Raw genomic sequence first — 16,700 nt, forward strand, 5'->3', positions numbered from 1 at the left:
GGGCCTGCCTCGACAGGGCCGCCTCAGACAGGGAAGAGCTCAGCCAAGTTCTATGAGGGGATTTAGCAGGGAAAATGAAGCCGGGCGTGGGGGTGAGGCTGTGCGGGGAGGAGAACGCGGCCTGGCAAGAAACACGGGTGATGGTGAAATAATCCCTGACTCGGGTAAAGTTCCCCTGGCCCAGAGACGCGGGAGCAGGACACTGAACTATTCCCTTCTCTTGCCACCAATGTTCCTCTGTCCCCACTGGGTTGAACCCCTGACCCCACCATCTGATGCTTGCTGAGTACCTGCTCTGGGCCGGCACGGTGGGGGGACCCAAGGATGACAAGGACAGTCTTTGCTCCCAAGACGCCAGGGGACACAGCCTCCAACAAGACCTTCACGGGCAAGCTGCTGTTCTGGGCTCCTCCTGGGACTTACTAAGGGTCAATGACCACTTGCTTTCCTCTGCTTATTTTCCAGTTAAAATTCAAAGTGCTTTTGTCCCGGTAAAATTATGGGCTGCTTCTGTCCTGCTCCGCATTCCAAAGTTCCAAGAAGGGGTTCTTAAGATTCAGCACTTTTGAAAGCCACCGTGCCCTCGGGCTACCCCTCCACCCCGCACCATGCTGAACAGTCAGCCTCAAATAAGACGCTCAGACTTTGGATGGTCCCCTCACCCACACGAAGTGGGAGAAGACGAAGGGTGGGCAGATGAGCAGAGACCCATATACAGGCTCTGCCATGGTGGAAGGTACCCAGGGAAGATTAATTACGTGTTTGTTGAGAGGAAGAAATGAGGATTGGAGGAAAGAAGGAACGATCCGCTCATTCCAAAGCAAGTGTGGGCAACAGGTGTGTCCCCCTGGGTCCGGTAGGGTGGACTGGAGCCTTGGAATCAGTCAAGCATCGGCTCTCCCTTGGTGGGTGGGGGGTAGCTGTGCCTGCTGCAGACTCTGATGGAGAAGGTCAAGGTCCTGCGGTCTCTCATGGCATGTGAGGTAGGCTTGCTGGTGCCCACCATGGGAGGGCATGTGTGTGCCGGGTCCGCACGGCCCTCGCAGGGCAAGGACTTCAGCATGGGCAGGATGACTCAGAGGGTGCATGCACTGGCCAGCAGGTGGGGCAACTTTTTTTTTTTTTTTTTTTTTTTTTTTAGAGAAAAAGACCTTTTGTCGGTCTTTGCAATCACCATCCACCATCTGCCCACAGGGAAAGCTGCTTGCATGGGCTGTGAGCCCTTTGCTTTATCCCCTCTTGATTTCTAGCAACCAGTGGAGGGGAACTCGGGGTGGGTACAGCCCAGGGCTTTGCTTGAGCTCTGGAATGCACAGAACAATGTGCTTCTATCCCTGGGTATGCCTGGCTTGGGCCAACGGTAAAATTAGTTTACATGCCTGGAGTGCACGTCAGCCCAGTGGTGGGCATGCAGAAGTGAGGGAGGTCTAAGCAAAGAGAGGGAGCGAGGCAGAGAGCCAGGCCTCACCTCAGAAGTAGCAGTGGTGTGGTTCATCTGGATAAAGCAAATGGCGATGTAAAGGTGTTTCCTCAAATACTCCTAGCCCTCCATTGGCCCAGAAAGCTCAGACTCTGAGACTGCTGGAAAGGCGGTGGGATTATTCTAGAAGGGTGGATTCTGGAATCCCCACGGATAGCTTCATGAGACAGATTCCTGATTTTCCCAACTTTCTGGCCTTACACCTTAGGGTGCCAGACCGATGGCTCCCACTCAGCCCCATGGCTTTGGGTAAAGCGCATAGCTTTCCTGAGACACATTCCTCATCTATAAACATGGGGAGAGATTCCTGCCCAGGAGCCTGGCTCGGAGAGAGTCTTGGCATTCCCACACGAAGTGCTCAGGAGTGGTGGAGCCCATCACACGCCAGGGAGCACCGGGGCCCAAGATTGAGGGCTCCGTCTTCCCTTTTCGAGCATTTCCTGAGCACCTACTATGTCCAAGTCATGAAGCCAGGAGCTGGTGACTGATGCTAACTCAGCCAGAACCTCTGCTCTCGAGACGCTCACATTTAGAACTGGTTACAACCCCAAGAATCAATGTTAGCTCCTCTCCTCCCTCCCCCCTGTAAAAGGTGGGAGTTAGGAACTCCAGGCTCCAAGTGGAGAGGAACAAGTTTAATTTTCCCAGAACCTTGCTCTCTGCAGGAGGTTCTCTCTACTGCGTGGAATTAGAGGGATGGCCCAGTGCGTCTCTTCCCAAGCCAGCAAATGTGGGACCAAGACAGCGGGCAGAGGATGCGAGAAATGGGACAGGAGTAGGGTGTATGTGTCACACAAATGCTTCAGATGTATCTTGTGTTCTCATCTACGGATGGGGCAGCCAGACCAGGGAGTCTTGTGTGCAGCTCCTGGGCCTAAGCCCACAGTTGACACCACTCCCACCCAGAGACGCCTCAGAAGCCCCACACAGCCCCCTGGCACCACTCAGTGGAGTGTCTGTGTATCAAAAGCCCCAAACACAGTGCTTCCTGGTGACCTAGCCTGAAACGCAAGCGTTTATCTGCTCTCTAGCTCAAGGCCAGCTTTTTAAAAGACGATCTTATAGAAGGTGCTGGTGGAGAGCAATTTATTTTGAAATCTGGTCATATGCCAGATTCCGATTTGGCATTTTTTCACAACAGCCCCACTGTGTTTACGACTTGAGTCGAGATGGGTTTTTTTTCTTTTCTTTTCTTTCTTTCTTTCTTTTTTTTTTTTTCAAAAAAAGTATCGCATCCTTCTGTTAGATGTGTTGTTGGCAACGGTTGCTAGGGAGAGCTGGGGTCAATTACAGACACACTGATGCCTGCTCTAATAATACTTTGCTCTGCATAGCTCAGATGCAGACACCTCTTGGCTAAACAGGGCACGCACATTTCAACAGAGGAGGGCTTGAACTTGTACTACCCAGGCATATCTCGGCGAAGGAGCACTCCCTGAGCCCAAGTGGAAGGCTTGGGGTGGTGACAGGGCAGTGCTGTGTGGAGGGGGCTCAGGCCTCCAATTCCTCTCATTCCAAAGGTCCCATAAAAAAAGGCACACTCATTCTTCCCTGGGTGAAGCTGGAGCCTCTCCCCCCTGCCCCCCACCCCCCACCCTATTATCATTCCGCTATTCCCTGGTGAGGGTCAAGGTGAGTTTTTGGTGTCTTTTATAACCCAGGGGTTCTGGGCAACCCATACTGTCCCGGAAGCCAGACAGCATCAGCGCTCACACTCTAGTGAGCATGGAACCCTGCTAATGGGCTGGGTGGGAGGGGTGGAGTGAGGCAGGATGCGTAATGAAACAAAGTGACTCCCCGGCTTTACCCAGCCTCCGGCCCACCCCCAGCAACGTGGGTTGGGAGTGAGGTCCTTCTCCGGGAACGTATGATAGCTGCCCTGACAAATGTCGGAGGCCAAGAGAAAGGAAAGGCCAGAGAGAAGTAGGGCCAGTGGTGAGGAGAGGCTGCTCTGGGCTCCCGCCTGGATGACTTGGTTGGTGTGGGTGTGTCCCAGGACGAACCCCAGAATGGGGATCTCGAAAGAAGCGGAAGAAAGGGCCCCTGGGATGGCCCAGAACAGCTTCCTCACTGCCTCGAGGGGAACCCGAGGCCACGCAAGGCCAAGGGGCTGTCTCAGCAGCCCCGTCTCCTGCCTTGGTGCTCTCCCAAAGAGGGAGAGCCCGAGCTCCGTGTCCTCCACATTACTCAGCAAAGAGTCCAGTACCTGCTACAAATTTCTCGCCTGGCTCACGGGATGACAGGCAGGGCCAGCTGGTTCATAAGTGACAACGGTGGCACAGTCAGGGCATCTCTGGAGTATCGTCCTGACCGTGGTGCTCAGCCAGCTACACAGCAGAATTGCCGCGGGGAGTTCTTACCAAAGGAAGACCGGCCTGCCCCGGAGAATGGAACTCGTCTGCCCTGGGGTGGGACCCCTGCATCAGTGTGTTTTACAAGCTCCTCTGCAGATGATTCCAGTGGGCAGCTGGGCTGAGAACCACTGGCCGAACAAACACCTGATGGCTGAAACTCAGTATTCCCAGACCAGGTTCCCACATTGCACCATCACACCGAAAGACTGCCTCAGTTGGCCCATTTGTGAAATGATGCTCCAAACCGTGAGCATCCAGTACAATGCCTTATTTCTCAAAGTGTGAGGTCTCTGGGCCAACAGTGCCGGCATCTCCCAGGAGCTTGTTAGATCTGCAAAATCTCAGGCTACGCTCAGAACTATTGACCCAGACTCTGCATTTAAATGAAATACCGTATGATTCAAAAGCGCATTCAAGTTTGCGAAGTGCCTTTCTAATGAGAAGCACCGATCTAATGCTTGACATGTCATGGACAAAATGTCTGTTACAAGAAGTAGAATTTTGTTTACCGGAACGCTAAGGAAAGGACCACATTTATGGCAAAAAGACTCGTTTTTGATGTAAAAATTGGAGACCACTTTTGGGCTGTGGGATTGGTGACGGGAGGTCCACTGAAACCCCATGGCATCTGGCGTCATCATGCCTCGTGAGGGCAGTGTTCTGGGTTCCTGGAGATGACAATGCCGGGTCTGGCTGGGAAGGGTCAAAGGCCCTCTGCCCCCCACCTCAGCCCCATGGGTCTGCACCCCATCTTGGTGGGCACCCTGCCCACCTCTGCCATAGCATCCACTGCATCAGAGCCTGTCCCCCTCCCCCTATGTCGCCAGCTCCCGCCACCAAAACCTGGGCAACAAAAGAGAGCACATCCAAAGCCAATGCCAGGAGCCGTGTGCACTTCACGCCCCTGTCACACTGCAGTCAGCACCATTAAGCCAGGCCTCTGATGTGCAGGAAGCAGCCTAACTGACCATATGGGGGGGCATCTCGGAGGCATGGAAGGGGCTGGCTGGAGATCCAGGGAGCCGAAGAAGATGGAGCCGAGAGTGAACCACAGAGGGAGAAAGGGAAGGGGAAAGCTCTGGGGTGCGGGCTGGGGCATGCTGCCAGGGGAGGGACACAAATCAGGTTTGCCAGAAAGTGAAGGCAAGTGAAAAAAGACATCCCTGTGGGCATTAAGAAGGAAAGTGGGGTTCGGTGAGCCATGCCTACTTCCGTCTTTTCTCCTACCTTGTGAGTCTGGGGTGATGAATGGCCATGAATCACGCTGCCTGGAAAGGTGACTTTGATTTGTCACCTCCTCAGGGGCTGAGAGAAGCATCAGGGCCCACAGAGGCCCAATCAGACTTGGGGGGGTGGCTTCCTCTGGGCCCTGCAATCAGGGACTTGATCTCGGAGCAGGGAGTCAGGGGCTTGGGGGCAGCTGGATGCCAGCATATCCAGTCTGCCCTCCGTGGGAGCCTGAAGGGTCTCGAAAGTGAGTGTCTAGCTCAAGCCCTTTGAGGGGTTCTCTCCTTACCTTACACAAAAGCTGGGGCTGCAAGTGGTGAAGATGGGTGTGTGGAGGCCAATGGGGGACATTCAGGTTTCTAAATACCTAATCTACAAGAGGTCCACCCAGGCAAATGGCTGATGTAGGGCTGCTGGCCCTCCTCTGCTCCAGGGACAAGGTGGCATCAGTAGGGCTGGCCCCCAAAGTACACGACATACCTGTCCTTGAGCCACACTGTGGGGTGGGCAGGTTTCTGTGGACCCGGGGCACCCGGGACTGTTTCCTGCAGTGGAAGGGCCCAGGGAAAGTGAGGCAGGAGGTTCCCGTGGGGCACTCCCTCAAGGTCCCTGCCTCAATTCCAGCAGCAACGTCGTAAGGTCCCCTGATGGGTGTCAAGCAGCCAAGCCAAGCGCTTCCCGGCGCAGCTCTTGCCCTACGCTAGTGTTTGCCAAACCGTGCCTCTTGGCGTACCAAATCCACAAGAAGTTATTAGCCGGGGAATGCAAAGGAGACTGTTGAGTTCAGCATAGCCAAACAGGTTCCCTTCCTGCTGGGCTAAGCCAGTCCACTCTGTGGCTGATGGAGAGGCGGGCGTGCCACGGAGCCCCTTCTGTGGTTGCACATTTCCCAGGACTAATGCCCTGCCGGACACTGTGGGCAAGGCTGCTCTAACCACAGGTCACTGGAAGAGATGCCTGACCCGGGCAGGAGCCTGGGTGGCCCCTGCGGCCAGCTGCCCCTCCCGGCTGGGTGCGTCTCATCCCCACGCCCTGTATGTCTGTCCGCCACCGCTTCTGGCTAGGTTACTTGGAGTTGGCAGCCATTGTCTAGAAGTCTTGCCCTGTCCTGGCCCTTCTCTGAAAAAGATCAAAATCCAAAGCCAAAGGCCGATCCCGTCCCCAGCTCCCCCGTGCTTGGCAGTACGTGGCAGACAGGCTGCTCCCTGCCGTCACCCTCCACACTCCCAGGACATTCCGGCCCGTGAGGGACATGCTCGATGTGCAAATCCCTCAGGTAATGCGGGAATTCGTCACCAGGGGAGCGTGGGCGATCCAGGAATGGGAACCTGATCGGGGCCTGGAGCTGGAAAGAAGCAGTCCCGGGCTGGCCAGCGAGGGCTCAAGTTGCAGTGAGCATGCTCTCCCTAGGAAGAGGGGAGGACGGCAGGGACGGAGCCCTGCGGGTGGCATGTAGAGGGGGCTCCCTCCTCCCTGGTTTTTAGGAAGAGACGTTAGGCTTTGAACCAGGTGGTTAAGACCGAGGTGACCACACGCCTTGGTTTACGCCTGGTGTCTGGGCGTGATGACAAATGGAGCCCTCGCACCTCTCGGAAGCGTCATAGTTTGGACGACTTATGTCATGATCCCCCTCGTTCAGAGAGACCTGCACGTGGTCCCCTCCAGCTCTGCATTCTGCTTTTGGAACTCCCAGGCTCCTGTCTCACCTCACCTGGACCGGAACCTCAATTCACATCTCAACTAGTCTAAAGTATGAAGAGTAGAGAGGACTTTTCTCCAGCCAAGAGTCCCCAGGCAGGGTGGCCATGCCGGGCCATCTGCTACCTCTCCCTTGATGCCACCAGTTTACCTGCTACCACCTGTGACAGAAGGGTAGGGATTGGCCTCTAGCTTGTGAGGTAGAACAGCGCTGGCCTTAGTCAATGCATCCACACCCATACCTACTATATGCTCACAGTGATAAAACCAGCACTGGACGCGGGCACCCATGGAGGAAGAAGTGAAAAGGATCGAGATTAAGCTCTCTGGGGGAGAAGGGATTTTGAGTGGGAAGGCACTGAGGAACAAGATAGCCTTGGATCTCCACACTTCCCCTTTGCCTTAATAGTGGTTTCAGGAAGTCCAGTGTATCGGCAAAAAGACGGAACCTTTCCTGCTCAGAGCCTTTGTGCCTTCTGTTCAGCTCCAGCTATGCCACCTCCAGGGCCTGGGGGTGGTGGTCCGGGGCGGGAGGAGGAAAGGTGAAATCTACACCAAGTTCACGTCTGCTTGGACATGGAGAGGTCAAAGCACAGAGACTGGTTAAGAGCAAGCGTCAGCTCTCTTATCACGGAAACAGAAAGAGGGAAAGGCTGGTTAAACATGAAACACCTATAAAATTATATTGGTCTGTTGTAACCATGGATCACTCACACAAACACACACAAATCTGGCCACTCATCCCGTGCCCCTCCAGTGCCTTTTTATTTTCTATAATTAATCGGGGCAAGGGTGGAACTTGGGAAAAGTTCAACTGTGGTCAAAATTTGCAGCCTTCTCTCTAGTAATAACCCACAGGCGGGCACGGTGGGGCGGGGGAGGGGAGGCGCAGCTGTTGGTGTCCGGTTACCTGAAGCATGTTGAGGAGCAGGCTCCGGAACTTGGTCCCCTCCACCATGAAGAGTGCCATCTTGTCGCAGAGCTTGGCGGCTGTGAAGGCGAAGCTGCGGTCGGACACGGCCTTCTGGTAGATCGTCCGGACAATCTCGCCCAGCATCTCCTCGGAATTGGTGGAGTTCTGGGCCTCCTCCATGAAGGTGGTGAGCTTGGTATCCACATCACTGCTGTTGTTTCGCATGCTGTTGAGGATCTCAATCAGCTTGTCCATTTTGTTCTGCTGAGGGTTGGTGGCCTCCACAGCCACTTCGTCCTGGGGGTGTGGGAGACAAACTGAGTCATGCCTCAGTGGAGCTGAGCACACCTCGGGGGGTGGTCAGTGGAGGGAGGCCTGCCTCCCCTGGAAAGGACCCAGCCCTACCTTCGCGAACCTGAGGTCCGGTCCCTCTGGGAATGCTGACCTCCACCAAGGACCCCCAACCCCCAAGGCCCTCTGCTCACCTGTTTCTTGGCTCCTAGGACACCTGGGGGCTAATCTTTCTTGCAAGATCTAGCTCTTAGCCAGGATTCCCACATATATTGGCTTTGTTTTTTCTACGTGCCCATTGAATGTCTTCAGCTAGGAATGACTTAATGGGGCTTTTAAAAGATGAAAAAAGATAATAAAAACTGGGTCAAAGAGAGAACAAGGGCAGGAAGGAGGAAAGTATCTAAATTGTTTGCTACATTGGTAAAAGGTGCCCATGGAATGGGCAACCTTGTCTTCCAGACGCCCAGCTCCCATGGCCCAAGGCCGATTGTCCTCTCTGGGTAAACATGGCCCCAGTTCTTGTGTCCTATGGAGACTGTGCTGGCCTTCTATAACAAATGCTATACCCTGGGGAGTCCTCCAGTATGCCACTACATTGACTGGCACTTCTAAGAAGGAAATTTCAGGCAAGAAACTCTACACCTTTAAGAAGTTTCACTGCACGTAGACCAGACCTGGACTGGAGAAGACCTGGACTGGCATCTGATAGTCTCAAAAGTATTTATTCAAATACAGTGGATTGATGGCCAAGAATGTGGTCACCCTAACTACTGGGATGGGAGATCAGGGAAGTAGGGCAGGGTCAGGGACATAAAGCGAGGTCCCATGCTTGCCCTTCTGTTCTCAACAAGGAGAGCTCTAGGCTGGGACGCACAGACCAGGGTTCTAGAACCTGCTTTCCGCCTCTAGCTGCATGGCTGTGGGCGATGGTTTCACTCTCTGGACCTCAGTCTACTTCCTGGGAAGATGAGAAGGCTGGATGATGTAGAGCTTTCGCTGAGCCCTACTATGGCCTTAGCCAGTGTCCTCCTGGCCTAGGAATCCAAGAGTCCTCACCTAAGGGGAGTCCTTGAAACCAATGAATGGGTGTTATAGATCTGTCTTCCATGTTCTATCCCTTCCTTACCCACCCCGCTGTCCAACAGTCTGGGCTATAGGGTGAAGGAGTGGTCTATATATAAAATAATACCCACCCAGGAGGTCTTTACGCATGCCAGGCCATTTAATCTCCATCATCTGTCTATCTGCAAGGTAGGTAGTATTACTCTCATTTTACAGACAAGTAAACTGGGGTTCAGAGAGGTTAGGTAACTTGCCCAAGGTCACCTAGCCAGTCAAAGGCAGAGTGAGGAGCAGGTGGTTTGCTGGGCTCTACAGCCCCTGTTGTTTCCATTCTGTGGCAACAGCACCAGCTACATTTAGTAGGACTGGAGGGAATTTAATGAACAATCCCCGCTCCGTGCCCAGGCTGTAGGAATAGGTCTTGGCGGACCTTCAGGATGCTACACACTGTCATCACACTGGTCACTACACACCACCAGCCTGGTCTCCAGGCTCCCGCCTTTGAGAAGTAAGGAAGTGAGGGAGGCTTTCCTCCTGGACCTCACAGCTGCCTCCCCCACCAGGGGCAGGGGGGTGGGGGCTCAGGGCTGTGAAGGAGGCAGGGGCTGCTTCGAGCATTGGCTGGGGAGGGGGTCTGACCTGCCTTGTCCTGCCTGAGTGTGGACCTGGGCTTGGCCTTTCAGGCAAAAGGTGGAGGAAAAGAAGAAGCAGAGAATGGCCAGGAAGAAGCCCAGAGCTTCAAGCTCCACAGAAGCCCCAGAATGAGGGCTCTGTGGGGGGGGGCTGGGGGCAAGTTGGCCTTTCTTGGGAACAGTTTCTCTCCAAGTGACCTTTTCTGCATCCCTGGCAGGGAAGGGGGGGCCAGGGTCAGGATAAAGTAAAGAAAGAGAGGTTGGGGGGGGTGGAGACATTTAAGAAGGCCCCCCTCCTCTCAGGGCTGGTGTCAGAGCAGAGTCAGCACCTGTGTGATGCCAGGGTTGAGGGCTTCCTTCAATTTTTGTCCCTTAGAGCCCTCCCGGGCCACTGGCTGATGAAGGAGGAGAATGGTAAAGCCGAGGCCTGCTTGCACTTGGCCCAACTCACCTTTACTCTCGACCCTGGTGGGGACCACAGCCGGCTGGTGCTTACCTTGGGGAGGAGGCATCCATCCTGATCGTACAAGCTCCAAGTCTTTCCCAAATGCCCTTTATCTATCAGGGCAGTGTTGGGCCCCAGAAAATGCTGGAGGGAAGAACCAAGCCTTCCCTGCACTCATCCCATCCCCCTCAGGTACATGCACCTTCCTCCCCTTCCTTCTCAGGCTGCGGGCTGGTGCCAAATGCCCACCTCGGCCCCCCGCAGGACCAGAAGGTGAGGATCTGGAAGGTGCCGGAGGGGTTTGTGTACGGCCCAGCCCTCTGGTGGCCAGGGGGTGGTGGCCCCCTCACACCCGAGCCCACCTACCAAAGCGCCTACCTCATGCTGTCCTCCCTGGTGCAAGAGAGCAACGAAAATTCAATTACCGGTACCTTTTCTTTCAGCCTTCGCCGCAGCCTGTCTTTGGAAGACTGGAGGAGGGTAATTTTGGGCCGCTCCCCGATGCGCTCGGGAGTAATACTGTCTTTACGCTTTGTCTCAGCCTCCGGCCCCCCTGGCTGCTGTGGGGGCTGTGGCGGCAGCCTCTCGGAAGCCACCGAGCCTGGGGCATCGGGGCTACGGGGGGTCTCGAGGCCGCTGTGCCCGGTGTCCCCCAGGGCGTCCTCAAGTTTGGGGCTCTCCACGGTCACGGTCTCTTTGGCACTGCGGTGGGCGCCCGCCTCCCCTTTGTCGCCTGGCGGGTGCTTCATGTTGGTGTGGTGCCAGCGCCGGTTCTGGCTGTAGCCATGATGAGTGGGCCTCCCGGAGGAGTGAGGCACCGGGCCCCCCTGGTAGGATTTCTGGTGGTCCCTGTTGTGTTTGGCACTGCCCAGCTGGTGGTCGCCATGCTGTTGGGGCTTGTTCCCTCCGGGGGGTCTCTGCTGCCGTCTGCAAACCAAAGTGAGAAGACAGAGACGGTCACTGGGAGGATTGTTCAGGGCCCCTGTGTCCAAACACTAGGAGAGCAGTTCACGGGGTAGTTCACTTATTCATCTCATCAACTCCCTTACTGGACATCTCCTCTGTGCCAGGTGCAGCGACAGGGTCTGTGGGTACAGCCGAGCATGAGACAGACAGGTGCCTGTGATTCCAGGAGCTGAGTCAGTCCCTGAGTTCACGTATTATGCTGTTCCCTTATTAGAATACACATCAGTGCATGCGTGGAGAGCAAAATTCAAACGATGCACTAGAGTAGATCATGAATCGTCCTGCCTCTGACCCCAGCCACCCAGCTTGTTCTCTCGATACACCTGTTACCATTTGGGGAATCCTCCAAACACATTCTATGCACGTTCCAGTGAAGACACGTACACAGACCTGCATAGGGAACAGCTGTCCTGTGAAAGAATTTTTACCACAATGGCTCTTGTGAAGTTATATCATTTGTTCAACAACTATTGTGTATGTGTGTGTGTGTGGGGGGGGGATGTGGTACAGTGACATTTTCACCCCTGAGCCCACAAACAAAATATGCAATAAGAAATTGTTATGGACTGAATGGTGTGTCCCCACCCCTTCAATTCACATGTTGAATACCCAATCCCTACTGCCTCAGAATGTGACTGTATTTAAAGATGGGGCCTTTAAAGAGGGGATTAAGTTAATCCATGAGGCCGTTTAGGGTGGGGACTGGTGTCCTTATAATTAGAGGAAATCTAGTAGACAGACACCAAGAGCGTGGATACAGAAGAAAGACCATGTGAGGCTATAAGAGGCCCCAGAAGTAAATCAAGCAGATACCTCGATCTTGGACTTCCAGATTCTAGAACTCTCAGAAAAAAGATTCTGTTGTTTAGCCACCCTGTCTTTGGTATTTTGTCATGGGAGCCAAGCCGACTAACACAAAAGTGACATTTAACGCACCGATTTACTGGACACACTATTTTCTAAGCCAGAGAGTAGGACTTGGAACAAATTTTAAGTGTGGACATGGGGTGAACCCCAAACATTTTGATTTGTGGACTGAAGGGAGGTGAAGGGTTGGGTAGGCAGCATACAGGGAACCCTCCAGTCTTGGGCACAAAGGCTGCTTCCATCTCTGGAAGCACTCTTGCGTTTACACCCCCACCTCAACCGACTGAGCCACCCAGGCGCCCCTCGGCATTGATTTACTTTGAAACTATTATTACTTATATAAACTCAGTTTCAATGTTCACTTGATAATTTTTTATCTGTGAAAATCTGGAGGCTTCTTGGGCTGAGGTTAAATGTATCATTTTCCAATTAAAATTAATGAAAACATTTTTTTTTTCATTGAAAAGCTTTCCCTACTGGCAGGGTTTTCAAGGGGAATTAAAGTTATTAAGTGAGAGACAGGTGTATAGTCTTTTGTTTCCACACAAATGGTAACGACAACACATTGTATGTTAGAAGTAGAAATTAGGATGCTTCTGGAGGGAAGTTTGATGATCTATTACAAGAGCCTCTAGTACATGTAAACTGCTGCACCTTGTAATTCCACTTGGTGGCAATTTATCAAAAGGAAATAATCAAAAGCCTTGCACGGGGATGTAGGCGCTAGCATGTGCATTGTGGAAGTGTTTAACAGTGAGAGAGTGAATGTGGAATGTTAAGAACATGGTGTTAAGACTTTACTCTGGTTGATGGAAGAAAGCACGTGTTGTCATATGTGTAGCATGGTGCTACTTTTTAAGGCAAATATTTGTATGCATAGAAAAATCTGGAAGGAAAAGCGCCTGGGTAGCTCAGGTGGTTAGGCATTAAACTCTCGATTTAAACTCAGGTCGTGATCTCATAGTTCTTTGTGGGATCGATCCTGCATTGGGCATCATGGAGCCGCCTTGGGGTTCTCTGTCTCTCCTTCTTTCTCTGCCCCTCCCTTGTGCTCTCTTTTTTCGTCTCTCGTGTGTGCTCTCTCTCAAAATAAATAAATTTTAAAAAAACTTTAAAAAAAGAAAAATCAGGAGGGAAACACATCAAAATGCTAACAGTGTTTAACTCTGAGGGATGAGATGAGGAGTTTTCTTTTTTGTGTTTTCTAAATGAGCATGAATTTATTTTTCTGAACTTTTATATTGTGAGATAATTACCGATTTGCGTGCACTCGTAGGAAATAATACAGAGAGATCTTCTGCATCCTCTACCCAGTTTCCTCCCATGGTAACATCTTGCAGAACGCTGGTACAAGACCACAATCAAGATTTTGACATTGATACAGTCAAGATACAGAACATTCCCATCACTGCAAGGATGCCTTCCTGTTGCCCTTTCATGGCCACACCTACTTCCCTTCCACCACCTCCTCTTGAGCCCCTGGCAATAACTAATCTGGTCTTCATTTCTACAATTTATCATCTCAAGAATGTTATATAAATGGAATCATACAGTATGTAACCCAATGGGATTGGCTTTTCTCACTCAGAATCATTCCCTGGAGATTCATCTAGGGCATTGCACGCATCCATAGTTTGTTCCTTCTTACTGCTGAGCAGTGTTCCATAGTGTGGATGTATTTGCCAGTTTAACCGTTTACTCGCCAAAAGGCATCTGGGTGGTTTCCAGGTATCGGCTACAAGGCACAAAGCTGCTACGAACATTTGTGTGTAGATTTTTGTAAGTTTTCATTTCTCTGGGATAAATGCCTGGGGATGCCATTACTATGTCATATGGCAGCTACTTAGTTTAAAAAGAGAACTATCGAGGGGCGCCTGAGTGACTCTGTCAGTTAAGTGTCCGACTTCGGCTCAGGTCATGATCTCGCGGTCCATGAGTTTGAGCCCCGCGTCGGGCTCTGTGCTGACAGCTCAGAGCCTGAAGCCTGCTTCTGATTCTGTGTCTCCTTCTTTCTTAGCCCCTTCCCTGCTCAAGTTCTGTCTCTCTCCCTCTCTTTCTCTCAAAAATACATAAACATTACAATAAAAAAGAAAGAGAGAACTATTGAACTGTTTTCCAGAGAGATTGTACCACTTTACACTCCCACCAGCAACACACAAGCCGTTTTCAGTTGTTACTTCTCTGGATAATTTTCTAGCCCCATTCTGTCCCTTTTCTACGTTATAGATTCCGAGAACATGTATGTTAGATTTGCTGTTATGGACCCCCAGGTCCCAGAAGCTCAGTTTCCGTTTTTTTTTTTTTTTTTTTTTTTGGTCTATTTCCTCTGTGTAGCTCAGATTGGATCATTTCTATTCTACCTTCCATTACACAGGTTCTTTCCCTTGTCCCTCTGTTCTGCTGTTGAACGCACGCACTGAGTTTTTAACTCTTAAGTTTCATTTGGTTCTTTGTTATAGCTTCTACTTCTTTGCCAAGACATAAATTTTCATTTGTCTCAAGCACATTCCTAATTGTTCTTTTGAAGCATTTCCATGCTTGCTGCTTTAAAATCATTTGCCAGAGAACTCTAACACTTCTGTCGTCTTGGTATTGGCGTCTATTGTCTTTTTCTACTCAGTTGAGGTCTTTCTGAGATTTCTGGTTGAAACCTGGACATCTTGGGTACTATGTTATGAGACTCTGCACTCATGGAGAACGGTTTTACCTGGCTTCCTCTGACCTTGCTCCAGTAGTGGAGGGGGTGGCCGTGCCTCATGACTACCAGGTGGGGAGAAGAGGTCGATTTCCTACTGGGGCTTCTGTGACACCCCAAGGGAGGCCCCTTTCCTGCGGTGCAGGGTTGAGAGTTCTGGCTCCTCACACTGATGCCTCCCTGGCGAGGAGGAGGGGAAGGGTGCCTGCTGCTACTACCCCGTGGCCCCCCATTGATATGATGGGTGGCATGGAGCCTTGTTCCCGGTGGGTAAGGGTGGGGTTCTAAGCTCCCCATGTGGTCCCCACTGCCATATAGGGAGGGATGCTCAATACCCCCCTTCCCCCCCATGGACGAGTCCTAACTCCTCATTCAGCTTCTCTGACACCACCCCAGTGGGGGATTTGGGTGCCTTTTAACCCGGTGACTGTGGACTCTTGGCTCTTCACTTGACCTTGGCTTGTGGAGGTCAGGGAGGAGCCCACATTTTGTTTCTGGGGGCTTTGCCTAGGGTAGAGCATTACTGTCCAAGAGTTTTCTGTCTTGCAAGGCTGCCCCTTTCCTGATCCTTTGGCTGGAGGGGGCAGGCTTTGGTTGGGGCTTTCTGGTCTGCCTGTGCCTACTGGCATTTCTGGGTTGTCAACTTCTCTAGCTCCAAGTCTGTGATCTGTGAGGCCAGGAAGAAAGCTCCAGTAAGTTACCACTGTGTCATTCCCCGGGGTGCCATGGTGCAAGCTGGTCTGCCTTCTCTCCATCGTTTGGAATCCTCTTATGTCTGTTTTTATATAGAATGTTCAGGGCTTCTGGTTGTCTGTATTTATTTTAATAATTTAAGAGTCATTGTAGAAACATTTATAGAAGACTGGTATGTTGAACTGAGTCCGGCTGACCGTGTGTGTGCTGGGCCCGTCTCCTGAGACCTGCGTGGTACTTTTCATCCTTGCTGTCCAGGTTCAATGTCCTTGGGTCTGAAGTACATACCTGGTACCAAAAGCCATGCTGCCCAGATACATGGGTGCAAGGGCCTAACAACTCTCACTGCTACCAGGATGCCTAAAGCTCTAGTTTTACTCCCCAATGGACTCATTATTATTTTTTTATTTCTTTTCTTTAATTTCAATTAAAACATTTTTTTAAACTTTTATTCATTTTTGAGAGACAGAGAGAGCAGGGGAGGGCCAGAGAGAAGGGAGATATAGAATCTGAAGCGGGCTCCAGGCTCTGAGCTGTCAGCACAGAGCCTGACATGAAGTTTGAATCCACAAACCATTAGATCATGACCTGAGCCAAAGCTGGATGCTCAACCAACTGAGCCACCCAGGGACCCCTAACTTTAATTTTTTTTAAAAAGTTTATTTATTTATTTTGAGAGAGAGAGAGAGAGAGAGAAAGCATGGGTGGAGGAGGGGCCGGGAGAGAATCCCAAGCAGGCTCTGCACTGTCAGCACAGAGCCCGGTGCAGGGCTCAATCCCACGGACTGCAAGATCATGACCTGAGCCAAAGTCTGCTGCTTCACTGACTGAGCCACCCGGGTGCTCCCCTGGAATGGACTCATTCTAAAAACAGTAATCATCAATGCACCAATGCTTTAAGTCCTGGAAGACTGTCAATTTGCATTCACAGCAGGGCAGGGGTAGTGAGCACAGGCGCCCAGGGAAGTGTGGGGCCCCCTCAGCAAAGTGAGTCACTGAGTCAGTTCTTTCCAGGGATCACCAATTGGCCTTCAGACTGCCCAGACCTAAACCCAGATGCTGGAGACACAAGTCTGCTCAGAAGCCTGCGGCCTTCACCTGAGAATCACAGAGCGACCTACACTGGGAGAGCCCGCGGGAGAATTCCATGGCCCTCCACTCCTCAGGGAACCACACGCCTGTGACATTCTGTGAATCCCCCCAACTTTTAGTTTTCAATTACTTGTAAGAAATTTGCCCTTTTTCCTTCTACCCCCTTTGTTCTCTGAGTATGAGTAATTTTCAAGCCCAGAGAAGAACCTTGGAAATTCCCTGGCAAATAATGCTTGATTCTCATGACTTTTCCCACCCTTATTTAGAAAAACTGTGGTGCCT

General features: G+C 51.9%; 1 protein-coding gene across 2 annotated transcripts in view; it reads right to left on the reverse strand.

Annotated features, from left to right (window-relative positions):
- The window catches only part of CTIF (cap binding complex dependent translation initiation factor), a 215,513-nt gene that overhangs the window by 78,062 nt on the left and 120,751 nt on the right, over positions 1 to 16,700 (reverse strand). Inside the window, exons 7-8 of one of the 2 annotated variants that reach the window (XM_077777642.1) lie at positions 10,537 to 11,032; positions 7,670 to 7,969 (exon numbers count right to left, since the gene is read on the reverse strand). In XM_077777642.1, coding sequence (XP_077633768.1) covers positions 7,670 to 7,969; positions 10,537 to 11,032 — 796 coding nt within the window. Of the gene's footprint in view, positions 1 to 7,669; positions 7,970 to 10,530; positions 11,033 to 16,700 lie in introns of both variants that reach the window. The other variant, XM_077777641.1, reaches the window with a different exon arrangement.

Source organism: Crocuta crocuta, unplaced genomic scaffold, assembly GCF_008692635.1.
Source record: "Crocuta crocuta isolate KB4526 unplaced genomic scaffold, BGI_CrCroc_1.0 scaffold36, whole genome shotgun sequence".
Classification (NCBI taxonomy): Eukaryota; Metazoa; Chordata; class Mammalia; order Carnivora; family Hyaenidae; genus Crocuta; species Crocuta crocuta.